General features: G+C 51.8%; 1 protein-coding gene across 19 annotated transcripts; it reads left to right on the top strand.

The window, feature by feature from the left end:
• On the top strand, window positions 1–25,962 carry LOC125517205 (uncharacterized). Of its 19 annotated transcripts, none has more exons than XR_015607658.1 (8): window positions 1–327; window positions 513–571; window positions 657–865; window positions 1,456–1,618; window positions 2,251–7,625; window positions 7,767–7,881; window positions 7,961–8,233; window positions 8,309–22,850. XR_015607658.1 is itself a non-coding variant. In XM_087527105.1 (7 exons), exons 5-7 carry the CDS (start codon window positions 7,545–7,547, stop codon window positions 8,131–8,133), a joined length of 369 nt encoding a protein of 122 aa, XP_087383231.1. In that variant the 5' UTR covers window positions 1–327; window positions 513–571; window positions 657–865; window positions 1,456–1,618; window positions 2,251–7,544; the 3' UTR covers window positions 8,134–22,850. The 19 variants fall into 19 exon arrangements, 11 of the variants coding, with proteins under 11 accessions (XP_087383231.1, XP_087383225.1, XP_087383223.1 ...); XR_015607659.1 differs by lacking the exons at window positions 7,767–7,881; window positions 7,961–8,233; window positions 8,309–22,850 and adding exons at window positions 22,857–23,123; window positions 23,672–23,731; window positions 24,769–25,956 and having other exon boundaries at window positions 4–327; window positions 2,251–2,387; XM_087527105.1 differs by having other exon boundaries at window positions 7,961–22,850.
• Window positions 25,963–27,987: the final 2,025 nt, after the last annotated feature.

Below are 27,987 nucleotides of genomic sequence, written 5' to 3'. Positions count from 1 at the left end.
CCCACGCTTCCACCATCGTCGCTCAAGAAAAAAAACTGCCGCCAGACAAACACATCTCCTCCCCACCTCTGCCCGCCCCTCGCTCCCGATCTCGTCTCTCTCCTGCCAAATATCGTCGAACGAGCGCAGCGGAGGCACCGAGAAGGAGGGGGTCGGCTCGCTCGCTTTTGCTGCTCACGATCATGCCCACCGCCGAGCCCCAAGTCGCGGGACACCGGGCGCGGCCACCCCCGCTGCCGCCTTCGCAGGGACGGGAAGAGCAGGGCCGCGGGAGTCGGCGAGGCCTCCAAGGAGGGCGCCGTCCCCGAACCCGACCCCCACCCCCAGGCGAGTTCCGGTTCCGCCGCCCTGTAATCCGCTCGAGACCGCCTCCCCGCGTGTGTCTTCGTTGCCATCCGGTGCACACGCCCACCACGTCGACGAAGCTTCCGCACTACTTTTTGGTTTTTCTTCCTGATGCCTAATTTTTGGCTCTCAGTGTTTAATTCTTCTTGGTTTGTTTGGAATTATAGGCCTTATTCCTGGATTGGGTCTTGTGACCACAAACCTAGAGACATACAAGATCGATGAGGTAGACGTTGTTCAATTTGTTTAGTGATCTACTCTTTTCCTCAAGGTTGAAGGATCCTTTCTTCATGTGCGTCTTCCTCCTGCAGATGTGATCGTTGGTAGTAACTAAGGTGGTTTGGTGTTTCATGAAGTTTTACAGATTGGTGCTCATGCCGTGGTGGTATGCCAGCTGTTGCAGCATGCGTTAGCAATCAACACCAGGACTCCATAAAGACCCAAAGAGAAGCAGAGGAACAATGAAGATATGTATATACCGAGCATGTAGTGCAGCCTGCAAGTTGCCGGCATTCTTCAGGTTGCTCTTGATGTCCACGTTGAGCATAGATATCCTACTTGTCTATGCATTTGAGTTCTAATTACAATATAATTGTGAATATTTTTCTTTGCAGAACTATCGAACAACTTAAATTAACAAGTTGGCAACCCTTGAATGTGTAGAACAGTAGCGAGGAGATTGTTGCCGAGCTTACAAATCACTATGCCCAGCACACACATATCTGATTTCCTCATGTTGGCCTTTTTACATCCAGAAAAAGACTGTCCAAATAACACCTATGGTCAATTTAAATTGTCAATGGCTGTTTGTTTTATACACATTATTTTCTAAATTTTTGTCAAACTTCAACACATATATACTTCTAACAGAGTCAAACATGCTACAGGCATATCATTTTCTTAGATGGTTTATAAGGCTTGAATAGTAATTGTGGGTTCTCACGTACTATGTATACGTAAGAGAGACTACATGGATGACATATCATTAGAAAAATTGAAAGAATTATGGTGGCTATTAATTTGCTCGAAATGATTACCCCACTACAATGCTTCTCATAGCTTTATTGTTCTGTGATGCAAGCATATGTGTTCTGAAGCCTTTTTTGCCAGGGAACTCTGAAGCATGTGGTTCAAGTAAATATTGTACGGTCAGGGAAAATCTTTGCATATTCAGGAGCAGACCGCAAGCTGCTGGTGCGAAAACACAATTGGTACCGTACAGCAGGCAAAGCTTCACTACAGAGTTCTGCATAGGGATATGCATTTTGCAAAGGTATTGACCTTCTTTTCAGTGAGGCAAATAGAAATTAACACATGTTCTCATTGTGCCAACGATTTATGTGCTGCGCATTGGTTTGTAATTTTCTGTGCATTTGGTATGAAATTTATCACTCGCTTTTGATTGTTTTTTCCCAATGAGAGGCCTTGCTAATAGATTGTCATCTCTCATTGTACTATGATTGTGGAAGATGCAATATCTTTAGTATTTTGAGCAACGACATCCTCCAAGAAGGTGCATCGAATGCATTCTAGGACCTGGGAGACAAAGCTGAATCCATTATTGTGAAGATGAGCAAGTAGTTGAATGTTTTGTAAAGAACAAATTCCAGAACAGAAACATGATGAGATGGTTCAGCCAGGTCACAGCTCTAATAATCACTAACTACAGTAATACCTAAATATTTCACTTGTCTAAAATGATTGTCTTATTTTACTTTTTATTACTCAAGCTCGAGCAACATTTCTGCTACATCGGAATTTACTACTTCCAGTCAGTGTGTTCTTGGTTATACATGGGAGTCCAAAAAAATGCAGACTCCTTTCTTTGCTGCATGATTGTAGATGGCTACCAAATAGGAATTTTTTTCAACCTTCAGTAAATATAGATGTATTTTGTACGTGCAGGTTTGATGCATGACATGATTGCAGATGCGTGTAGATTTCAGCTTGTGCAAGATAAAAAATGAAGGTAAGGAGGGAGGGGCAGAAGAAATGATGATTGTCGAGGGGGGAAGAAGTGGGATAAAATCAGTTTATTGATGGTAACCACATTCCATCTTGTTCAACTAATCATCATGTTCAACTAATTTTTGATCTGGGATTACTGATCACTATGTTTTTTTATCCCGTGGCAACGCACGGGCATTAAACTAGTCCCACATAATTTCAAAAGGCAAGTTACAATTAGGTGGTTGAACAATAGGTGCAGAAATTAAGGCTTTGTTGAGTGCTTCGAAGGCTTCTAATAGTCATCATCAAAAACAAAAAGAACATCCTTTTGCAAAATATTTGTAAGAGGCTTAGAAATTTTAGATAAGTCTTTGATAAGTCTCCTATAGAAACCAGCATGACCTAGGAAACTATGAATACCTTTGATATCTTTAGGATAGGGCATTTTCTCAATTGCATCAACCTTAGCTTTGTCCACTTCAATACCTCATTCAGAAATTTTCTGGCCCAAGATAATACCTTCATTAACCATAAAGTGGCACTTCTCCTAATTCAAGACAAGATTTGTTTGTTCACATCTTTGCAAAACTCGATCAAGATTGTTTAAACAATCATCAAAAGACTTCCCATAAACAAAGAAGTCATTCATGAAAACCTCAACAATCTTTTCACAAAAGTCAGAGAATATAGCAGTCATACATCTTTGAAAGGTAGCAGGTGCATTGCATAAACCAAAAGGCATATGTCTATAAGCATAAGTTCCAAAAGGACAAGTAAAAGTAGTCTGATAACCCACAAGTATAGGGGATTGTAACAGTTTTCGAGGATAGAGTATTCAACCCAAATTTATTGATTCGACACAAGGGGAGCCAAAGAATATTCTTGAGTATTAGCAGCTGATTTATCTATTCAACCACACTTGAAAGACTTAATATATGTAGCAAAGTATTTAATAGCAAAGTAGTATGGAAGTAATGGTAACAGTGACAAAAGTAACAGTAGAAGTATTGTAGCAATCGTAATAGTGGCAACGGAAAAGTAACTTAGCAAAGATCAATATGTGAAAAGCTCGTAGGCAATGGATCAATGATGGATAATTATGTCGGATAGAATTCATCATGCAACGGTTATAACATAGGATGACATAGAACTAGCTCCAGTTCATCAATATAATGTAGGCATGTATTCTGAATAGTCATATGTGCTTATGGAAAAGAACTTGCGTGACATCTTTTGTCCTACCCTCCCATGGCAGCGGGGTCCTATTGGAAACTAAGAGATATTAAGGCCTTCTTTTAATAGAGTATCATACCAAAGCATTAGCACTTAGTGAATACATGAACTCCTCAAACTACGGTCATCACCGGGAGTGCTCCCGACTATTGTCACTCCGGGGTTGCCGGATCATAACACGTAGTGGGTGACTATAACTTGCAATATCAGATCAAGAACACAAATATATTCATGAAAACATAATAGGTCCAGATCTGAAATCATGGCGCTCGGACCCTAGTGCCCGCCAAGGATCATCATCTTCTAAAGGGTGTATCTGATCTTGAATGCCTTCATAAAGATCTGCATGCCACCACGGGGATGTCTCCCGAATCCTTGCCCCATGGGGGCAGTGGACTCAAGGGTGACCCACTCTGTAGGCGTGGGGCGAGCTGCCACGGCAAGGGTCTTGCTGGGTTTGCTCTTTGTGGTCTTGGTCTTGGCGTCGTTCTGCTTCTCTTGAGCTTCGGCCTTACCTTGCCTCACCTCCCTTGCCTTGCTCAGTGTGGTGGTGCCCGTGGCTCAGACCGCCCGTGCACAGTTATAGGGGTATAAAAAGTGTACCCCTTTTTTTGTACACCAACAGGAGCCCCTGGGCCTGGGCCACACGTAAGCGCAATCGTGTCGTTGGGCTAGGCCCAAAAACGGTGTGCGGGCAGGCGGGGCATTTTTTACCGCGGTAAGTCTCTTCGCGCGCTGCGCTTCCCATGCTTCCCACGCGTGGCGCGGCGTGGGGAGGCATGTGTGCCGTGGGCGGCATGCGCGGGGTTGCTTCCCGCGGGCATGCGTCACATCACAGTTAATGTGAAAGGAGGCGGCCCATTGTTTTCCCCCATAAGAAAGGAATAACCGCGGGCGCGCTGCTCACTTTCTCCTCTTTCCTCGTGCCTTTTCCAATTTCAGAGCCGCCGTTTCCTCTCTTCCTTCCTTCCTAAGCTTCCGCCGTCGCCCGCCGTCGTTGCTGCGCCATCCCCCTTCCTCATCCCTCTGAACTTCTTGGTTGCCATGGCTCCCAAATTCGCCAAGGGCAAGGGGGTGGCTAAGGGCGCCGGGACGGTGGAGCCGCCGGAGAGCGTGCTGTCAGGGGACCGGACGAAGTCCGCCTTCTTCTTCTCCTCGACGGTTGATTTTCAAGAGCTCCGGGCCTCCTTCAAGCCCCTATGGGGAGTGAAGACGGGGGGAGAGGATTCGGGACACCCGGCGACGCGCGTCATTCCTGCCGCTTGCGCTGATCTTGCCCCAAATCGGTACCCCTTCTTCGTTGATTACTTTTCTTGCGGGTTATGCCCCCCTTTCTCCGATTTCTTCTGCGACGTTATGCGCACCTTCGGCTTTCGCCTCTTGTATTTTACTCCGAATGCGGTGGCGTGCCTGGCTTTCTTCGCGCATCTTTGCGAAGGCTTTGCCGGGGTGCAGCCCAACATGGCGCTCTTCCGCCATTACTTCTTCCCTCGAATCCAGCCGGGAGGAGCCGTCTCCGGTTCCGTCACCTGGATCCGAAGATCCAAGGGGGCGTACCCGGACGGTGCCGTGATGGAGAGGTGGGAGGAATGGCGTGGCCGGTGGTGCTGGATTGAAGCTAAAAACCCGCCGGAATTCTGCAAGGTCCGCCGAGTGCCGCCGGTTCGCGGTAGCGATTGGAGCGATGTCGACGCTGCCGATGGGAGGCTCACCCAGGCCGGACTCACCCTTGAGATGATCGGGGCGGACTTCATTCGCCGCCAGATCGCCCCATTGCACAGCAAGGGGAGGCCAGGTTGGCTCTTTACGAACCCGGCTGACATTATGCGACTCCGCCCCGGCCTCGATCACAACTTCACAGTGCTGGCGCATGCCCACTTCTGCCAGCGGCTTTTCCAGCTTGATGTGTGTCGCGATGGCGAGGTCGAGCGGACCGGCAAGGCCGCGAGGGCTGCCGCAAAGGTTGGCAAGGCCCTCAAGGGGCCATTTTTCAAGCTGCCAGCGGGGGTGGTCCCGTTGTGCAACAATTCGTGTCGGTCCGAGATCATCGCCATGATGCCGGACTGTAATGCGCACGGCCCTGTCCCGAGCTGGGAGGAGCCGAAGAACGAGGATGTGCATCAATTCTTCGACACCCTGATCGAGGTGTACGTCAATGTCGACGCCGAGCGGTGGCTTATCATGGACACCACCCAGGCAGAGCTGGACTACATCGCCACTAGGGCGAGGGAGGCACAGCTTGCCATGGAGGCCGGCAGCACCGGGGGCGTGGACGACAAGGCCGCAACGGCGGCGGAGGAAGAGGAGCTCACCCGGTGGGCGGCGGCCTCCGGGGAGGTCAGCAGCGCCGACACTGGATCTCCGCTCGTCGAAGACGCGGCCGACGAGTCGTCGGGGGAGGAGGACGACGTGGCGGCGGGCTCGACGCCAACCAGGGGAAGAGGGCGAGTCCCGCGGCGGGTTGGCTCCGGTGAGCCGGTCCGGCCCGGCAGGGCTGCGCGGCCTCAATTGACCCTGGAGGGGTCTGGGCTTCACATGAGGGCCACGGCAGCCAAGAGGTGGTGCGCGGCAACCAGGCGGAGTGCGGAGGTGCCATGGCGGGCAAAATAGCCAACGTCCTATGGCTCGAGGGCTCCTTTATGGAGACCTTGAAGGGGTGGTAGTCAGGATGGTTTTACATCACCGAGCCATGCGATCCGAAGTGGATCGCAGCCCCTGAATTCCGATCCGGACCCCCTACGCGGCTCACGTCCTGGAAGGAGACGGGCTTGTCGTGGGGCGACGAAGAAGAGGTGGCCGGACTGCAAAAATGCATCCAGTCCCTAGTGAACAAGCAGCTCAAGCTTGTCAACGTAGTCCAGGTCATGCTCGTCCGCCGGATCCTTCCGTGTCAAGAACGGGACTTCAATTTGTGGGAGTTCAACCCGGCGCAGCACCGAACTCTGAGCAGGCTCTTCGACACGACGTACGGAGATGTCTGGAAGGTGCTAACCAAAGGCGTCGAGGCTCCCACATCCGCCTCCGAAGACCGTGGATTCAGCTCGCAGCGTCCTGCTGGCGAGGTAAAATATTTTCATCTTTTACAGGATGTTAAGTTTTCTTCATAGTTTGACTCTATGCGGGATCTAAACTCCCTCACCTTTGACAGGATTGGCAGGCGAAGTCCGGACTGATTAACTATCCGGCTCCCTTGCCCGAAGACCCAGCCCCTACTCTCCCAGTGAAGCTGCTGGTTCCGGCACCTTATGTGGTGCCGGAGAAGAAGGCCAAGAAGAAGAAGGCTACGAGGACTCGAAAGAGTTCCCGACATATGGTGGTGTCGGACTCGTCGTCCGATGAGTCCGAGACGCCCTCCTCCCGTGAAGACGACGAGGAGGAAGAAGAGACCTCTCCCCCTCCAGCGGGGGGAGGAAAGAAGAGGAAGGCTGCCCTAGTAGGGGAGGCCGAAGGGTCCAAGAAGAGGAAAACCCCTCCGCCGGACTACGCCCCCGACACCGACGAGGACGAAGAGGAGTGGCCGGACAGGGCCAAGCGTCCGGGGAAATCATAAGTGTTCAGATACCAGAGTAACTCATGATATTCCTTTTGTTGCGCAGCTTTCCCTAATGTCGAATATAATCATGCAGCCCGCCCAAGGACGGGCTCGACGAGTCGTCGAGCGGCTCCCTGGATTCATCGGACGTGAATTCAGTTCCGCCCGCTGCCTCCCCCTGTGCCGCGGATGACGCCGAAGTGGCGTCGCGACAAGCTCCAGGGCAAAAGGAGGTGGTCCAGGAGGAGCCGCGAGGCGACCTCCCGGACTCCAGGAGTAAAGGGGACAAGACCCCCAGGGCTCCAAGTCTGGCTTTAAGCCAGACACCGCGCCGGAATCATCAACGGTACCGGACCGCGGCAGGCGAACTCCTGCCAAGAGGAGCAAGCCTATTGAGCCGGCGTCCTCCGTCCAATCGGAGGCGCCGGACCATCTGCTGGAGGTGCTTAAGGGCGCCTCCATCGACGAGGAGCACCGTACCATCATGCGTACGGTGGTCCAGAAGGTTCGGTCCGCCAAAAGCGGACTTACTGAAGCTTGTGCTAGCCTTCTAATAGGCTTCGAGGTAAGTAGAAATATGTAAAAATATTACCGCATAGACAGTAGCCCCTGATGCTCTGTTTGGCCTTCGGAAAGAAAAGCCGAAGAGAGGGTCTATTAAATATCGCAGGAGTCTAACTAAAAAGGAGTCAATATACGTATGCAGGCTTCGCTGCTGGCCACCGCCGCACTGACTGCGGAGGTGGGTGCCCTGAAGCAGGGCCTCGAGCGAACCGAGCAAGAGCTCGGCCTTGCCAAACGGCAGCTCGAGGAGAAAGAAGGTAAGAGATACCTTATAGAAAAAATGCCTATAAGAAGACGCAATTGCAAAAAATGACAAGAGTATACTGCTTATTGTAGGGGCCACAACTGAGGTGGCGGCCCTCAAGCAGGCGCTATCCGAGGCCAAGAAGAGAGCGGCCACGGAGCGCACCGAGCGGGAGAAATTTGAGGCGCAGGTCGGCGAGGTGCAGCAAGAGCTTCAGGCTCTCATGAAAAAACATGAGAGTTTGGAGCTCTACTTGAAGATGTGAGCGTCCGAGCTTGCTGCGGCCCTTAAAACTGCCAAATCTGCCAAGGCCGAAGCCTAGAAGGCCCTCCAGAAATTGGATGCGGTGAAAAAGATAGCGGCAGGTAAGGCATTCTCTATGCAAAGCAGACATATAAAAGTAAACTACTTGTTACTTACCCGAATCCAGAGCTCTCCAGGGGCATTCGCAGATCTTCCCCGCAGCGTATCCGATGCCGTCGCATTCTACCGAGCCGAGGAAGGCAGCTCGACGGAGAAGGTGTTCTGGTCTCAGTACGCTGAGGCCGGACACCCTATGCCCTTGAGCGACCAGCTGAAGCAGCTGGTCGAGCTCCACAAGGCGGCCGAACAGGCCCTGAAGGGCTTCATAGTTCGGCTGTGGCCTGGTGAGGCCCTGCCTAGGAGCTACTTCGGACTGGTACGGCGGCTGGTGGAGGCTTGTCCAAGGCTCGAGGTCATCAAGCGCTCCGTCTGCATTGAAGGTGCCCGTAGGGCCCTTGCCCGTGCAAAGGTGCACTGGGGTAAGCTGGACGGTGAGAAGCTTGTGAGGGACGGGCCGCCGCCGGGGAAGGAGCATCGCAAGCCCGAGAACTATTACAAGGATGTTCTGGCCGGTTCCCGCCTTATGGCGGATGAATGCACCAAGGATGTAATTTTTGAATGAACTCGCTCGTGTTATCCTGTGCGCTGAAAACCTGTTCATATGCGCTAAGCAATGCTTGAATTTAAAATATTACTTTCTGTGCGACCGTTTATAAAAAATTGAGAGATGGCCAGTCGTCGGCTTCTGCCCCCATGCCACTAGTGCTGGAATGTTCGGGATAAACCTGAGCGCTCTTTTTCCCATGATTGGGTCCGTCGAGGGAGGCGCCCAGCACAACGAACAAGGCAATTGGACTATAATGCTTGAACACTCTCACTTAGCCATAGAACTCTATAATTTTAAATTTCGGCGAAGCCCCTAGTATTCGGAAGACCGAGTTCGGGGCGCTATCCATGCCTTGGCCGGACAAAGCCGGTTCCTCGCTCGAAGCGGCATAAGTCTTTAAGGACTCGAAAAACCTCTCGAACAGCGACCGTTCTCTCGCCTCATCATGACAGTCAGTTTTAACTTTCTCTACTGAGGTGCTCAGCCAGCTCAACTGGGGCACAATCGCAGTAGTTCTTCTAGTGCTACCTTAGCTGATATAGCGGAATGTAAGGCACCAAAACATAGGAGCCGGGAAACCCAACTATTGACCCAAATCATGATTCGGAGCCGATGCATATAGTGCTATAAGTTCGGGGTGCCGCACTTGTGAAAGTGTACGGACTTCTCACGCCATATTGATGGGTACTGAAGCCCATGGCGTATTTTTGCCGTACCACAGTGTACGGATGCAACATGTTATTGATAAACATATATATAAAAATAGGATAATGCGAAAAATAGACAAAAAGCTATGCATTGTTTATAGAAAGGCTGCTATGAAAGCGGAACGATACAAATAGTGCGATAAGCAAAAGAAATTGGACTATTTAACATGTCCTGGCCAGGGGCAGGCCGCGGAATTGTATTAAAAAACAGGTATACTGCTCGCAATAGAGACCACCTGGGAGTTCCATAATGCGGCGTGGCTTGTCTGCTTTCCTGGATCTTGCATCATTTGTGCGGCAGTTGAATTGCCGAACGGGTCATGGAGTCCTGAGAGTAAGAGAAAAAAAGAAAAAAAAGGAATCCGGTAGCCCCTGGTGCGGTTTAAGCCGTATTTCGGGCGTGCCGTGATAGTGCCCCTTCCCCTGTGCCCATGGTATTTCAAGAGCGTAGTTATGTACGCCAAGCACTGGTTTCGCTATATCGCGAGGGCTAGGGTTGGGGCCGCATTGCTACGCTAGCTCAGAACGTGCCAGTCGGTCTTGTTGTAGGGTACTCCGGGCGCGCTTGACAGTGTCCGGCTTTTTGAAGGCCGAACTGGAGAACTGCCTAGAGAGGCTGCTTTGTACTTGTGCCGCGAGCGCTGCCGTGTGCTCCTCCGTTCGGAGGGAGTGTTCGGTGTTCCCATTGACCGTGATTACTCCTCTAGGGCCTGGCATCTTGAGCTTGAGGTATGCATAGTGCGGTACCGCGTTGAATTTTGCGAATGCGGTTCGCCCGAGCAGCGCGTGATAGCCACTATGGAACGGGACTATGTTGAAGATTAACTCCTCGCTTCGGAAGTTATCCGGAGATCCGAAGACCACTTCCAGTGTGACTGAGCCTGTACAGTTGGCTTCTACACCTGGTATGACGCCTTTAAAGGTCGTTTTGGTGGGCTTGATCCTCGAGGGATCTATGCCCATTTTTCGCACTGTATCCTGGTAAAGCAGGTTCAGGCTGCTGCCGCTGTCCATGAGGACTCTTGTGAGATGAAATCCGTCAATGATTGGGTCTAGAACCAATGCGGCGAAGCCGCCGTGACGGATGCTAGTGGGGTGGTCCCTTCGATCAAAGGTGATCGGGCAGGAGGACCATGGGTTGAACTTTGGGGGCGACTGGCTCCATTGCATATACGTCCCATAACGCACGCTTCTGCTCCCTCTTGGGGATGTGGGTTGTGTATATCATGTTCACCGTCCACACTTGCGGGGGAAATCCCTTCTGTCCACCGTTGTTCGGCGGCCTGGGCTCCTCTTCGTTGTCGCTATATAGCCCCTTGTCTTTGTTTTCGGCTCTTAATTTGCCTGCTTGCTTGAACACCCAACAATCCCTGTTGGTGTGATTGGCTGGCTTTTCGGGGGTGCCATGTATCTGGCACAAGCGGTCGAGTATTCGGTCCAAACTGGACGGGCCCTGAGTATTTCTTTTGAATGGCTTTTTCCGTTGACCGGATTTGTGGCCTCGGAAACCGGCATTAACTGTCGTATTCTCGTTGTTGTCGCTGTTAACGCGGCGCTTTTGTTTGTTCCAACGCGACCTGTCGCTTTTGTCCTTGGTATTCGAATTACCAGGGTTCTTGGTTAAATTGTTGCTGCGAGCTAGCCAGCTGTCTTCTCCCGCGCAAAAGCGGGTCATGAGTGCCGTGAGGGCACTTTTTCCGTCCCAGGTGCCGGGCAAGCCACTCATCACGGATATTATGCTTGAAGGCCACTAAGGCCTCTGCGTCCGAAAAGTCCGACTATCTGGTTTTTCTTTGTTAGGAACCGTGTCCAGAATTGCCTGGCCGATTCCTCTGGCTGCTGAATTATGTGGCTTAGGTCATCAACGTCCGGTGGTCGCACATAAGTGCCCTGGAAGTTGTCAAGGAATGCGGCTTCCAGGTCCTCCCAAGAACCGATTGAGTCTGCTGGCAAGCTGTTAAGCCAATGCCGGGCCGGTCCCTTAAGATTGAGTGGGAGGTATTTGATGGCGTGTAGATCATCACCGCGGGCCATGTGGATATGAAGGAGATAATCCTCGATCCATACTGCAGGATCTGTTGTGCCATCGTATGATTCGATGTTTACGGGTTTGAAGCCCTCAGTGATTTTATGATCCATTAGTTCATCTGTGAAATATAGTGGGTGTGCGGCGCCTCTGTATTGGGCTATATCACGACGCAGCTCGAAGGAGCTTTGTCTGTTGAGTTCGGCCCGGCCGGATTTATTGCATCCGGAGTGTTGATCACCGTCATGTGCCGTGGGGCGCCTGCGCGATCCGTAGATCGATCTTGTTTGCCTTGTCTTGTCCTCCAGTATGTCGCGCAGGTCGGGCGCATTTTCCCGTGCCTTAGTATGCTTGACGCGGCGTTGGGGCATGGCGTGAGTGGAGGGCCAAGAGGCCTCTCTGTCACGGCCACGAGGTGGCCGGTCGGCCATGTCATGCGCTGGTGATGTAGGTCTTCCTCCTCTAGTCGGGGTAGCAGCCTGCGCTTTGGGTAACTCTTGGAGGGGCGTTCGAGTTCATACTCTTCGACCGCAAGGGCTTCAGTCCATCTGTCAGCTAGCAAATCCTGATCAGCTCTAAGCTGTTGCTGCTTTTTCATGAGGCTGCTTGCCGTGGCCATAAGCCTGCGTTTAAAACGCTCTTGTTCGGAGAGATCCTCTGGCACGACGAACTCGTCGTCGTCGAGGCTTGCCTCATCTTCGGAGGGAGGTGTATAATTATCGTCCTCAGCCTCTTGGTCCGCCGCCCTCTCGTGAGGGCTGGCTTCTCTGTCCTCCTGTGCTAAATCTTGCTGGAGGGGGTGTTCTTCGGCGCTATCCGGAGTAGTATTATCTCCCGTGCCGGAATCACCGTTTTTGCTTTGGCGGGATTTAGAGCGGCGCCGCTGACGCCGGCGCTTGGGCTTTTTCTTAGAGGTATCGTCCCCCGCTGTTCCATCGCCATCTCCATCCTTTGGAGTGTCCACCATATATATGTCATATGACGAGGTGGCCTTCCAGCGCCCTACAGGTGCTGGTTCTTGTTCGTCTCCTGCATCGTCGTCCATGCCGTCGATGTCTTCGGAGTCGAAGTCAAGCATGTCGGTTAAGTCGTCGACAGTGGCTACGAAGTGGGTGGTGGGTGGGTTTTGAATTTCTTCATTGTCCGTATCCCAACCTTGCTGACCGTAGTCCGGCCAGGGCTCTCCTGATAAAGAGAGAGACTTTAGAGAATTCAGGATGTCGCCGAAGGGCGAGTGCTGAAAGATGTCCGCGGCGGTGAACTCCATTATCGGCACCCAATCCGATTCGATCGGCAGGGGCGCGGGGGGCTCGGAGTTCGGAGAGGAATCCGGCTCCTCGGAGTCACGGGCCATGCGGAGTGCGGGGCTGGAGTTCGGCTCGATCGCCTCTAAGATCGCAGCCTCTGAGGCAGCGTCCAACCGCTGATCCTCGATCGGCGCAGTAGGCTCCGAATCAATGGTCGGAATCGATGCGTGTGCGGCCTCCAAGGCGCTGTTCGGCGGCAGAGCTATATCATGCCCATCGAGACAGTGCGACGCGCTTGGCTGTGGCTCGAATCCGTCGAAGATCAAGTCCCCGCGAATGTCAGCCGTGTAGTTTAGGCTTCCAAACCTGACCTGATGGCCAGGGGCGTAGCTTTTGATCTGCTCAAGGTGGCCAAGCGAATTGGCCCGCAGTGCGAAGCCGCCGAAGACGAAGATCTATCCGCGGAGAAAAGTCTCACCCTGGACTGCATCGTTGTTGATGATCGAAGGAGCCATCGGGCCTAAAAGCGACGACACAGAGGAACTCTCAATGAAAGCACCAATGTTGGTGTCAAAACCGGCGGATCTCGGGTAGGGGTCCCGAACTGTGTGTTTAGGCCGGATGGTAACAGGAGGCAAGGAACACGATGTTTTACCCAGCTTCAGGCCCTTTTGATGGAGGTAAAACCCTACGTCCTGCTTGATTAATATTGATGATATGGATAGTACAAGAGTAGATCTACCACGAGATCAAGGAGGCTAAACCCTAAAAGCTAGCCTATGGTATGATTGTTGTATGATGAAGTTGTCCTGCGGACTAAAACCCTCCGGTTTATATAGACACCGGAGAGGGTTAGGGTTACACAAAGTCGGTTACAATGGTAGGAGATCTTGAATATCCGCATCGCCAAGCTTGCCTTCCACGCCAAGGAAAGTCCCATCCGGACACGGGACGAAGTCTTCAATCTTGTATCTTCATAGTCCTGGAGTCCGGCTGAAGGTATAGTCCGGCTACCCGAATACCCCCTAATCCAGGACTCCCTCAGTGGTGCCCGTGGCTCAGACTGCCCGTGCACAGTTATAGGGGTACAAAAAGTGTACCCCTCTTTTTGTACACCGACAGGAGCCCCCGGGCCTGGGCCACACGTAAGCGCAATCGCGTCGTTGGGCTAGGCCCAAAAACGGTGTGCGGGCAGGCGGGGCATTTTTTACCGCGGTAAGTCTTTTCGCGCGCTGCGCTTCCCATGCTTCCCACGCGTGGCGCGGCGTGGGGAGGCGTGTGTGACGTGGGCGACATGCGTGGGGTTGCTTCCCGCGGGCATGCGTCACATCACAGTTAATGTGAAAGGAGGCGGCCCGTTGTTTTCCCCCATAAGAAAGGAATAACCGTGGGCACACTGCTCACTTTCTCCTCTTTCCTCGTGCCTTTTCCATTCTCAGAGCCGCCGTTTCCTCTCTTCCTTCCTTCCTAAGCTTTCGCCGTCGCCCGCCGTCGTTGCTTCGTCATCCCCCTTCCTCAGCCCTCTGAACTTCTTGGTTGCCATGGCTCCCAAATTCGGCAAGGGCAAGGGGGTGGCTAAGGGTGCCGGGACGGTGGAGCCGCCGGAGAGCACGCTGTCGGGGGACCGGACGAAGTCCGCCTTCTTCTTCCCCTCGACGGTTGATGTTCAAGAGCTCCGGGCCTCTTTCAAGCCCCTATGGGGAGTGAAGACGGGGGGAGAGGATTCGGGACACCCGGCGACGCGCGTCATTCCTGCTGCTTGCGCTGATCCTACCCCAAATCGGTACTCCTTCTTCGTTGATTACTTTTCTTGCGGGTTATGCCCCCCTTTCTCCGATTTCTTCTGCGACGTTATGCGCACCTTCGGCTTTCGCCTCCTGGATTTTACTCCGAATGCAGTGGCGTGCATGGCTTTCTTCGCGCATCTTGCGGTTACGCACGTTCTGATGGAACGCGCTGATGATGGCGGCAGGGTGAACATCAGGGATATTGTACTGTATCCGGCTGAACCTCTGTATATACTTGCGGAGACTCCCGCCTCCCTTCTGAGGAATGACGTGCAGGTCGCTCGCTTGGCCATGGGCTTGGTGGCCTCCAGTAAAGGCGCCCACAAACTCATGGCACAAATCCGACCAGGAGGAAATAGAGTCTACTGGCAAGTGCATCAACCATGACATGGCGTTGGGTTTAAGAGCCAACGGAAAGTAATTCGCAAGCACCTTATCGTCGCGGGCTCTGGCAGCTTGCATCGCAATGGTGTAGATGCTGAGGAACTCGGACGGGTGGGTCTTGCCGCTGTACTTTTCGCCCACGTCAGGTTTGAAGGTGCGGTGAGTGGGCCACTGGAACTGCCGTAGCTCACGGGTAAAAGCCGGACAACCTACCTCGTAAGGTAGGCCTCCAGGGCTCTCCGGTGCCGGGTGGTTCACAGCAGGCCCTGCTCGCCTGTCTGACTAGTGGCGCGCTCCGCGCCGGCGCTCGATAGTGGTTCGAGCGTCTTCATGTTCTCGTTCCCGAAGGACTTGGCGCTGGTCACAGTGGGTCCGCGGGTTGGACGACGCAATGGAGATTTCGTCGCCCGTAACGTCGCGACGGGCTGGCGTCCGCGGTACCGGGCGAGGAGGAGGCGAGTGCACCGTGGTCGCGGCGCTGCCGGCTTTCCTGCCACTGGTGCGTGGGACTCCGTCGGAGCGTCGACCCGGGGGCTCCATCGGACTCGGTTCGTCTTTGTTGGCTACCGCAACAAATCTTCGGATAGTGGCTCTCCATTCGTCGAGTTTCCCCGTAGTGGGAGGAAAATCGAGGAGCAACTGCGCGCCAGGGCTTCTGCTGGCGTTGGTGGCAGCGAAACCTGCACGGATCGCGACGCGCTTCGACTTCTGACCATGTCAGAAGGAGCTCTATCACGACCCCGCGGTCGCATGCCATCTTCACCAGCGCCTCGGCGAGCGGCCAGGTCTTCTACCTCCCGGGAGTGGAGCTCGGGGCTCTTCCCGCGGCGACGCCCGGGGTCTTCGGCGTGATTACGCCGTTCGTCGCGCGCCGCTTGAGAGGAGCGCGCCGTCGGCGCCGGCGTGGGAGTCTTGGAGGCCCTCGCATCGCCTTCGGGCGGGGTGGCAGCGATCTTGGAAGGCCCCGCGCCACCTGCGAAGGGCCTGGCTCTGTCTTTGGATTTGGTGGCGTGCGGCCCGTTACCAGGCGCACGAACATCGCCCCCTCCCAAACTTCGGCTAGACCCTTGCCGTGGCAGCTCGCCCCACACCTACGGAGTGAGTCACCCTTGAGTCCACTGCCCCATGGGGCAAGGATTCAGGAGACATCCCCGTGGTGGCATGCAGATCTTTGTGAAGACATTCAAGATCAGATACACCCTTTAGAAGATGATGATCCTTGGCGGGATCCCAGCCAAGGAGGACCACAAGGCCCCCGGCAAGAGCCTTGTCGGGGATGACAACAGGCGCCACGGCAAGACCCTTGCCGGGGCCCCGCAAGGCCCTTGCCAAGAACACCCGTAGGGCCACCATCAGGCCCACGCCAGTCAAACCTCCACCGCCGTTTGCATGCAGCTGCCGACCCAACCAGCTAGGCAGGCACTTGCGTGGCGGCATGCGGATCTTCGTGGAGACCCACCACTTCGCCACCTCAGCTGCCTGCCTGCCTACATGGCACCGCGGGCGCCGCTGGCCAGGGCGCGTGTCTACACGAGAGGTAGCGGCGAAGGACGAGATAGGGCTCTTCCCCGTCCCCGATAATGCAGGGACACCTGGGCAAGACGCATTACATGCGCCTTGTCATGTAATGCAAGGGATAACTTCACATCACTGTACCCTTTCCACCTCCTGTGTGCCACTGTGGCAACTCCTTTCCCATAAAAGGAGGCCCGAGGCGACCAGGAGGAGGATTCGGCTTTTTGGAGCTCCTCACGCCCCATAGCTAGCTCAAGAACACGGGTGCAGGAGAAGGAGGGACGCTATGTCGAGCGGCGACCCTCGCCGCCACCGTTGAAGGACCAGGATTCCCTCTCTCCATGGCGGATGGAAGGGGGGAGCAGAAGCTGAAGGAAGGAGGAGATGAAGGAATGCGGGACGCCATCCCCCCTCCCGCTCTTTATAAAGGAACGGGGTGGGGGCTCGGCTGCCCCGCTCAGCCAATCAAGACGCGGAAGGCGCAGGGAACTGGGACCGACCCGCCGCCCCAGCCCGCGGCGGCCCGGTTTCCCGCCTCCCCCATTCGCCACCCCAAGCGCATGAGAGCCACGTGGCAGGCGTGCAGGACCGAGGCGACGGGTGAGGCGACCTCTCCCCACCCCGTGATCGTGGGGAGTGGACGCCTTGAAGACCACACCTCGGCCCCGTTCAGTAAATGGGCCGCGCCTCCAGGCCTCCTTCCGTTTTTGGGGAAGGCGCGAACCGCCCCCTTTACTACGACGTGACGCATGCATGCAGAGCTCAGCCCCACGCATGCCGCCCATGTCACACACGCCTCCCCACGCCGCGCCACGCGCGGGAAGCATGGGAAGCGCAGCGCGCGAAGAGACTTACCGCGGTAAACCCCCCCCCCCCCCCACCTGCCCGCGCACCGTTTTGGGTCCTAGCCCAACGACGCGATTGCGCTTACGTGTGGCCCAGGCCTGGGGGCTCCTGTCGGTGCCCCCGGCAAGCCAGCATTGCCGGGGGCTGCAAGAGCAAAGATTCACCCACGGCGAACCAGGGTTGCCGGGGGCTGCATCTTCAGATAAGTTCTTCATCCCTTATCATGCATTCCTTTATGGACTGAGGTATGTGAAACCTCGTTTCTTCCTAAAGCTACCGTGCTCCCCTAACTCTCGGCCTTAGGGCTCGTTCCTGGGGCCAGGTTTGGTCGTAGTCGCGGCAGCGAAAGGATGAAACAAGGAGCCTGAACCCACCTCATCCCTGCCTCCGTCAAAGGTGTGAGAAATGTCGAGCGAAGTGGGGAGACGGCAAGGCCTATTGCCGGGCAAGGAAATGTTTATCTTAAAGATATCAAGGATTTACTCCTTGTCGTGGGTTCTACCCACAAACAAATGACCCGGCAAGCATCCCTTTTTCATTAAAAAAACATTCCACTCAGGTATAGTCCATAGGGAATGAAAAACATGAATGATGGGATTACAAGTTTTAAATTCAGCTAAGGCCCGAAAGCTTACAAACTAAAAAGAGATAAGCTGCCCATAATCCCTTTCTTGTCCCTCTCCTCAGGAGACAGGTCAAGGAGGCGAAAAGGGCAAAAGGGGCGCCTAGGCGAGCTACGGGTGGCAGAAGACACCAAGAGAACATCTCGGTGGCCATCTGAAGGCTGGATGGTGATGGCAGCGCCGGAAGCAGAGCTCGAAGACGAGGCGGCAGGACGTTAGCACGCGTCGAAGGCGTCGGTGCCCGCGTACTCCGATTTGACGGCCTTGCCGCCTGCCCTCTTCCTCTTCCGCAGCCTCCCAACGCCAGCCGCCCAAGGAGACGACCCCGAGAAGTTCAGGGAGCCGGCTACACGGATGATGGGGTCACCGGTGCCGCACGGAGCGGCGCCCGACACCTAATCGGACCCGTCATCCCGCCGCCTACTACCCTCGCCGTCGCTGCCGCTGTCCTCCTCGTCACTCTCGCCCGAGGAGGAGTCTTCGCTATCAGAAGAGCTCTCCACGCAGCACCTTGCACGGGTCCCAAAACACCCGAAGACCTTGACGGAGAGAAGGCCACCCTCCATCAGCTTAAAATGGAGAGTGAGCCCCTCCGTCAAGTGGTGTATATGAGAAAACGTCTTCCATCCCCGACAAAGATACATCACGTGAGGGGCGGGGAAGTCGACGCGGGCCCGCGGGCCACTGATCCCGCAGCCCCTCATGTGCAGCCACAATGACTCCGGCGGATCCAGCTCCATCTCCCGCGCGAATGGAGTTGGGAGACGAAGGCGACGACGAGGCGGCCGGCGCAGCCTGACGAAGAACTCGCAAGGGTCATCCCCAATGTGGCCCTCCGTGGGGGGGAGGAACTGCTGGCGGAGGCGAGGCCGGCGCACCGCCCCGTCCTCCTCTTCCCCGAGCGCCTCGGCCTCGCCCACGGCCTTGCCCCCTCCCCCTTCCCCTCGCGGCTGGCTCTGCCACCGCGGGTGCAGGAGAAGAAGGGACGCGTTGTCGAGCGGCGACCCTCGCCGCCACCGTTGAAGGACCAGGATTCGCTCTCTCCATGGCGAATGGAAGGGGGAGCAGAAGCTGAAGGAAGGAGGAGATGAAGAAATGCGGGACGCCATCCCCCCTCCCGCTCTTTATAAAGGAACAGGGTGGGGGCTCGGCCACCATGCTCAGCCAATCAAGACGCGGAAGGCGCAGGGAACTGGGACCGACCCGCCGCCCCAGCCCGCGGCGGCCCGGTTTCCCGCCTCCACCGTTCGCCACCCCAAGCGCATGAGAGCCACGTGGCAGGCGTGCAGGACCGAGGCGACAGGTGAGGCGACCTCTCCCCACCCCGTGATCGTGGGGAGTGGACGCCTTGAAGACCACGCCTCGGCCCCGTTCAGTAAATGGGCCGCGCCTCCACGCCTCCCTCCGTTTATGGGAAGGCGCGAACCGCCCCCTTTACTACGACGTGACGCATGCATGGAGAGCTCAGCCCCACGCATGCCGCCCACGTCACACACGCCTCCCCATGCCGCGCCACGCGCGGGAAGCATGGGAAGCGCAGCGCGCGAAGAGACTTACCGCGGTAAAAAACCGCCCTGCCTGCCCGCGCACCGTTTTTGGGCCTAGCCCAATGACGCGATTGCGCTTACGTGTGGCCCAGGCCCGGGGGCTCCTGTCGGTGTACAAAAAGAGGGGTACACTTTTTGTACCCCTATAACTGTGCACGGGCAGTCGGAGCCACATGCACCACCACACTAAGCAAGGCAAGGGAGGTGAGCCAAGGTAAGGCTGAAGCTCAGGAGGAGCAGAACGATGCCAAGACCAAGACCACGAAGAGCAAAGGGGACGAAGCGGACCCCCCGGCAAGATCCGTGCCGGGAGGCGGTTTTAGCAAACCCGGCAAGACGCTTGCCGTGGCAGCTCGCCCCCCACCTATGGAGCGAGTCACCCTTGAGTCCACTGCCCCCATGGGGCAAGGATTCGGGAGACATCCCCGTGGTGGCATGCAGATCTTTGTGAAGACATTCAAGATCAGATACACCCTTTAGAAGATGATGATCCTTGGCGGGATCCCAGCCAAGGAGGACCACAAGGCCCCCGGCAAGAGCCTTGCCGGGTATGACAGCAGGCGCCACGGCAAGACCCTTGCTGGGGCCCCGGCAAGGCCCTTGCCAAGAACACCCGTAAGGCCACCATCAGGCCCACGCCAGTCAAACCTCCACCGCCGTTCGCATGCAGCTGCCAACCCAACCAGCTGGGCAGGCACCTGCGTGGCGGCATGCGGATCTTCGTGGAGACCCATCACTGCGCCACCTCAGCTGCCTGCCTGCCTACATGGCACCGCGGGCGCTGCTGGCCAGGGCGCGTGTCAACACGAGAGGGAGCGGTGACGGACGAGACAGGGCTCTCCCCCGTCCTCGATAAAGCAAGGACACCTGGGCAAGACGCATTAAATGCGCCTTGTCATGTAATTCAAGGGATAACCTCTCATCACTGTACCCTTTCTACCTCCTGTGTGCCACTGTGGCAGCCCCTTTCCTATAAAAGAAGGCCCAAGGCGACCAGGAGGAGGATCCGGCTTTTTGGAGCTCCTCACGCCCCATAGCTAGCTCAAGAACAAAGATATACAATCCACCAAAGCAGGAGTAGGGTTTTGCGCATCCTCGCGGCCCGAACCTGGATAAACGAACCGTGTGCTATCTGTTTGATCCGCTCTTCTCATGACCCCGCGCCCCGCAACCGTAGTAGGGATTCTTGTGATCCCATAGGTGTCGTTTCCCACCGACAAAATCCTAGCTAATTAAGCATAGCATGAGTAACCATAATCTCTAATTGTCATTGCAAACATGTTTCATTCATAATAGGCTGAATCGGGAATGCTGAACTAATCATATTTACAAAAACAAGACAGGTCGAGTTCATACCAGCTTTTCCTCATCTCAATCATTTCATCATATATCGTCATTATTGCCTTTCACTTGCATGACTGAACAGTGTGGAAAATAATAATAGTGCACGTGCATTGGACTAAGCTGGAATGTGCAAACATTTATTCAAAGGAGAAGACAAGGCAATATGGGCTCTTTGTTAGATCAACAATAATGCATATGAGAGCCACTCAACATTTTCATCATGGACTTCTCCTCTCAACCCCCAAAGAAAAGAAAAGAAATTCAAAGAAACACACTAAAATATTTTTGGAGTTTTTGTTTTTCTGAAGGAAGAGAAACAAGGACGATAAAACTATTTACACGGGAAAACACCCAACAAGCAAAAGAAGAACGAGAAATTATTTTGGGTTTTCCTTTTCATATTACAACTAAGCATGCATAGAAAGTAAACTAACTACAACTATTTTTTTGGCTTTTCTTAAGGTTTAACAAACACACAAGAAGAAAGCGAGAAAAAGAAATAAACTAACATGGATACATGGATAATACAATCAAAAAGTATGAACACCGACAACTAGAATGAGTGTGTGAACATGAATATAATGTCGATGAGAAATATGTACTCCCCCAAGCTTAGGATTTTGCCCTAAGTTGGTCTATGCCCATGGGTCAAAGTATCCCTCTCCGGTGTACTGAGGAGGATCCTGGGGGTTCCAGTGGTTAGCGAGCTCGTGTGGCTCCCGCTGATAAATAGACTCCTGGTATGGATCAGGTGATGGCACTGGCTCAGGAGGCGGGGATCGTGTCCCCTCCCAGTACGCATGAATGTCTGTGGGCAAAACAAAGTACCTGCCGGAATGAATATCGAACAAAACAGGTGCAGGTAAGGTAATAATCTGAAAAGTGACCTCGCTAAATACCAGGTTATAAATAAGTCTCTTTTCCTCGTCATGGAAAATAAACTTATGTGCTACCATGCTGTCATAATATAAATATATAGTGGGTAGCAGTTTCTCCTCTTTTTCATGGTGCCTAATGGGTATCTCAAAGTGTTTGGCAAGGCGGGAAGCGATGATACTTCCGAAAATAGGACCCTTTGCACGATTCATACTCAACCGTCAAGCAACCATAGCGCCCAAACTGTAAGTTCTATCTCTATGTAAAGCGTGGCGCAAAATGGCGAGGTCAGGGGCACTAAGGCCTCTGCTCTCTCCACGACCAATTAAACATCTCCCAACAAATAATGAGTAATAGTGTAATACAGGGAAATGAATACTAGCAAGTCTTGCTCCCGACACTCCTCTATTTTCCCCTACGGTAATTTCATTAATAAGGCCTTCCACATCACTAGGACGTGGCTCCTCGACACTAACATCATAAAGTAATTTACAAACCTCACAAAAGTCATAGAGCGTCATTTATTTGTACTCATCATATCAGTGAAAATATACCGTGGGTGGTGATCTCCTAGCATGAAAGTGAAAATTTTGCACGAAAGTATTAGTTAGTAGGAGATACTGATTACACTGGTCGCGAAGAAAGTCGGTGATGCCTGCATTCTCAGCCAAATAATAGAAATCATCATAAATCCCGGCTGCTTGTAACATCCAAATTTTCAATTTGGATGTTATACATAGGTCATCATATGCATATCATATTTTTATTTGCATTTGGTTGTGATCCTACAAATCTTAAGCAACTCAAGGACCCAAGGAGAGAATTGGAGGTTTCACAAATTTTTCATATTGAATTTACTTCAAATTTGAAAAGAGGATCAATTCGATTTTTATATTTTTCTCTTCAATTATTTCCAATAACAAAAATAAATGAGAGAAGATAAAATGACTTCTACAACAGAAAAGAAATATTGGAGGAGAAATTTTAAAATCAATTTGTATTTGTATTTGTATTTTATTTGAATTAAAGAAAGATATGCATTTTCGAAAATTGCATTTTAGGCCGGAAAAATGTTCATCTTGTCCTAAATATTAGATTTGGATGGTGAAAATTGTTTCTGGTATTTTTAGATTTTTTATTTCATTAGGATTTCTTCACGGAATTGTTTTTTTTAAGTTAGTGCGCGCCGACTAGGCCGGCCCAACTGTAGCCGAGGCCAAGCCCAGCTGGCGAGGGGAATCCGGGTCGGACCCGCACCACCGTCGCCCCCTCCCCAAGCCGAGGCCCCTCGGGCCTTTATAAGTGGAGCCCCGCCACCGCCCTCCTCCCCACAAGCCGCCACCGCCCCGCACCGCCTCCACCGAACGCCGTCGCCGGAGCCGAAGCCTGATCCGCCGTTGCCGATGCCGACCCCGCCATTGACCTCGCCGCCCGTTTTGACTGGTATAAACCGTTCAGTTTTTCTCCGGTTCTTTCTGTTTTTCTTCGGTTTAGATTAGATCGGTTCTATTGTTTTTCGGTTCGACCTATTTTGCAAACGTTCACCGGTTAGATCATTTTAACGAATCGTTTTCGTTCGTTAGTTTCTGTTAGCGAACGTTTGTTCGTCAGGTTTTTCTTTTATTTTAGTTTTCGGCCAGGGACCTATCCACGAATACTTTTATCACAGATTAGTCCCTGAACTTCAAACCCTCGTTACTTTGGCTCGTTTGTCCAAATCCAGTGAAACCAACGCCAAAATCTTCGTCTTGTTCCCCTGTTTCTAGATAATCAACTTGAACGTGGTTTTGATAATTTAAAATTTGGTTTCCAGCAGATTTGGATTCGAACTTCTTTTGATCGTAGTTTGAGTTTCGTAACTCCGATTCGGTTGATTCTTTTTGCTAATCGAAGCTCTTCTCTTGAACTTTCTGTTTGGATATTTTAACTTGAGTTTTACCTTTGCATCTTATGCTTGAGCGCTTATGTATGCTATTGTTTGTTCACGATAGAGTTTCCGGAGTGCGAGGCTTGCTACTACGAATCGCTAGGGTTTTTGGATCGTCATCAAGGCAAGTAACACTTTGATCATATACATTATTACCCAATTTTTATGCATTAGTTTCAACCCTCAAACATTGCATGAGTAGGATCTGTTAACATGTGGGTTTTGGGAAGTACTTGAAGAGTTAGAACTTGCCTTTTATATTCGAACCCCTGGGTGTTACTAGGTTATGCTTATGTTGCTATGTTATGCTCGTAGACGTGGATTGGTTTGAGAGAATCATGAAGATGTGAGAGTTATTATTAATTAATGGTTAACTTAAGGTGGCTACTTTAATACACATCTGGGTGGATTTGTTGGGGCACCCTGGAGCACCTAGTGGTTGTTCGAACACCTGGAGCAATCCAGTGTTGTCCTAGGATATCCCGGAGTACCTGTGTGATCATCCTATGGTTTGCCTCCCAGGCTCAAAGGTATCATAAGATTGTTCATTCTAGAAACTTTCGTGTGCAGCCAGAGGACATTATGGGCTCTGGCATATTTGAGTAAGTTGTGGGAATCCTTTCCATGATGGGCTAGCAGATGTAGGGGATTGTAGGTGTACCGGCCTATATATCGGTTAAGGGGACCTCTTCGGAAAGACTGTGTCTCGGTCATCCGTTTCTCAAACACTATGTAGTGCGGGAAATACAACGCAGGAGATCGAGTCTTGTGGGGAAAAGTGCGCAAACCTTTGCAGAGTGTACAAACTAATCATGGTTAGCCGTGTCCCCGGTTATGGACATCTTGATTATCTGGTACTTGAATTATTATGTTGATCTCATCACTTTACTTAATTAATTTGTTGGGTTTTAACTATTATTTTGGGATTGAGTTGGAGGAACCTTCTCAATGATTTCAACAAAAGTTGTAGTTAAATAAAATATATTCCTTTGTTTCAGGGGAAAACTAGCTTTATGCAAATGATAACCATAGAGCCTACATAGGCTGCAATGTATATATGCATGTAGAGATAGCTGTTATTTTGTTCATTGCTCTATAGTGTTATCTTGCCAGCATATTCCACGTGCTGACCTACACAGGCTGCACCGTATTATGTTGCAGAGTTTCAGATGAAGAGTATGATGCACTAGGTCGTTGTCATGCACTGAGTTTTGCCGTGGAGTTGGATGGGCTCTACTACCTTCGAAGCTTCCGCTGTTATCTTATTTAGATGGCCTTCAGCCATATTATTGTAATAAGTTCTCTTTTGAGACATTCGATGTAATAAGTGTGTGATTGAACTCTGTTATAAATCCTCGAGTACTATGTGTGTTGGTAATACCGATCCAGGGATGACACTTAAGCACAGAGACTTGATCCTCTGTCGTCGGGTCGCTACAAGATGGTATCAGAGAAAATGCTGATTGTAGGACGCGACCACTAAGATAAGACATAGGACACTCTTCTCTACTCATTTCTAACTCCTCTCCATTTTCTACTCTATAGATGGCGGACCCGAGGAACAAGTCCACTCAAACGGATGAAGACACACCTTTCGGACGACACTTAAAGGAAGACACTAGATACTTGAGCATCGGAATACCAAGCTTCACCGGGACCTACACCGCCACTCTACCTGAAGAAGAGCGCTAGACGATTCGAGAACATGTTCCAGGAAGGACATTCCCACCGGTTACTGAGCCCATAGAGTTTTCCTTTGATGCACCAACCTCGAGTCTAGGAAAGAGCATGGCCGCCCACATCGCCAGGGGACGTATTGGCGAGGTATACCACAAGGATCTACAGGACACCATCTACCAGATATGTGGACGCCGAGATTAGCAATGGGAGATGATTTGCACCAGGAGGGATAAATCCGTTGCAGCCTACATCTAGGAGTTAAACCAGCACATTCGTCGTCAGGAGAACCAAATGTGTGCCAGCATGATAGACATGAAGAAAGTGATGACCAAGAACATTGAGCTAGAAGAGGAACTCAAGTCTACACGCGATGGATATGAAGAAGAAATTGCAGTACTACTAGAGAAGAATGAAGACCTGAAGAAAAAGCTAAGAATATTCATGGGAGATCCCAAACCTGAGGAGGATAACCCTCCTGAAGACTACATCATAGTCGACGACACTGACTCCGACCCTGATAGCGATGATGATTATGAAGACGAAGCTGGAGCAGATATCATGGAGTCTTCCACCGATAAAAATTTCTAGTCGACCACCATATTATCATTAGTATCCCCGATGTATATAGTAATAGTCTGAGTATTTTGTAACGGTAGTTTAGACCGAGTGTATGCCCTTGTTTGAATTGAGTGGCGTGATATGAATGTGTTTGTCTCATGTGCATATGGATAGTGATTTCTCTTTAGATCTCACTCTATTCTATTCTCACCCCTCTAAACCTATCAGATGCCTCCGAGACGTGACCCCGGATTTGTCTTCCCACCGGAGCTCACTCAGTTGATCCAACAACAAAATGCCTTGATGAAGTTGCTAGTCCAGAACCAAGGCAACAACAACAATAACAACCCACCGCCACCACCTCCAGTTGACAACTTAGCCCGTTTTCTAAGGTTGAATCCGGCGGTGTTCTCTAGTAGCACCGAGCCGATTGTTGCTGACGACTGGCTCCGCAGGATTGGAAGGGATCTAACCACCGCAGGTTGCACAGATGCTGAGAAGGTGAGCTTTACCGCACATCAACTGGACGGACCCGCAGCCTCAAGGTGGGAGAATTACACAGCCACTTTCCCCATAGCCAATGTCACTTGGGATCAGTTTCAGCAAACATTTTTAACTACACATGTCTCAGCTGGAGTTATGAGTATGAAGAAGCATGAGTTCCACAACTTACGCCAGGGAAATCGTACTGTGGGGCAGTACGTGGATGAGTTTAGTAAGTTAGCTCGCTATGCCCCAGATGATGTGGCCACAGATGTCGCGAAGTAGGAGAAGTTTATGGAAGGGCTGAATGATGAGCTGAGTATGCAGTTGATGGTGGCGACATTTGCCAACTATGAGGAGTTGGTAGATAGGGCCCTCATGATTGAAGGCAAGCAACAACAGATAGAGAGCCGCAAAAGGAAGTATGGATAGGGGAAGTATAACTCTGGAGCTCAGCAGAAGCCTCGTTTTACCCCAAACTCGGGAGGACATACCCATCATAACCATGGAGGCCATACTCACAATGGAGGAAGCTCACACAACCATAGTGGCCCTAAGAATGTATTGGAAATGGAGGAAACAATGGTTAGAACCGTTTGAACCCCACTACACCCGCCAAGAAGGATCTAAGTCACATTACTTGTTTCGAGTGCGGGAAGACTGGACACTGCGCCACTGAGTGCCCTGAAGCAAAGAATGGAAATGGCAATGGAAGTTCTAGGAAGAAGCCCAACCCTTTCACCAAAGGACAGGTGAACCACGTTAACGTGGAGGAAGTTGAAGAACAGCTAGATGCAGCTATCGGTAAGTTTTTGATTAAGTCATTTACTGCTACTGTTCTTTTTGATACTGGTGCATCGCATTCATACATATCGAAGGGATTTGTGGATAAGTATAAGTTGCCCACCAAAGCCCTTAAGACACCTATGTTAGTAAGCTCGTCAGGAGCGGAGTATATGGCATGCAGAGGATGTTTTCAGATGCCATTGACCATAGGTTGGCATGTTTTCCCCTCAGACCTAATAATTTTGGAGTCACAAGGATTGGATGTGATACTAGGCATGGATTGGCTATCGATGTATGGAGGAAATATCAATTGTGCTAGTATGTCAATTCTCCTCACCACCCCTGAGGGAAAAAGGATCAAGTACGTATCTAGGCATGCGCCAAGGAGGACTCAAGTAAATTCACTCTCAGGAGTTGTTCAGGAGGAAGTGCCAGTAGTGAAGGATTACCTGGATGTATTTCCAGAGGAATTACCAGGCATGCCACCAGATCGAGACACAGAATTTTTAATAGAGCTATTACCAGGCACCGGACCTATATCAAAGAGACCGTATCGGGTGCTTGCAAACGATCTGGAGGAAATTAAGAAGCAGATTAATGAGTTATTAGAGAAAGGCTACATTCGACCAAGCTCATCACCGTGGGGAGCCCCAGTGCTCTTAGTTGAGAAGAAGGATGGATCATTGAGAATGGTTGTTGATTATCATGCATTGAATGAAGTGACGATCAAGAACAAGTACCCACTACCGATGATCAATGATTTGTTTGACCAGGTACAGGGAGCTAAAGTATTCTCCAAGATCGATCTTTGATTAGGATACCACCAGCTGAAGATCCGAGAACATGGCATATCTAAGACCGCTTTTACCACAA

The sequence above is a fragment of the Triticum urartu genome, chromosome 6A (assembly GCF_056163025.1).
Source record: "Triticum urartu cultivar PI428250 chromosome 6A, HENAU_Tu73, whole genome shotgun sequence".
In the NCBI taxonomy this organism is placed as follows: domain Eukaryota; kingdom Viridiplantae; phylum Streptophyta; class Magnoliopsida; order Poales; family Poaceae; genus Triticum; species Triticum urartu.
The sequence above is the reverse complement of the archived record's forward strand: the minus strand, read 5'-3'. Positions and strand labels throughout refer to the sequence as shown.

Excerpts from the sequence above, each read along its gene's own strand:
- LOC125517205 (XM_087527099.1), top strand. The coding sequence starts at position 4,573 with ATGGCTCCCAAATTCGCCAAGGGCAAGGGGGTGGCTAAGGGCGCCGGG.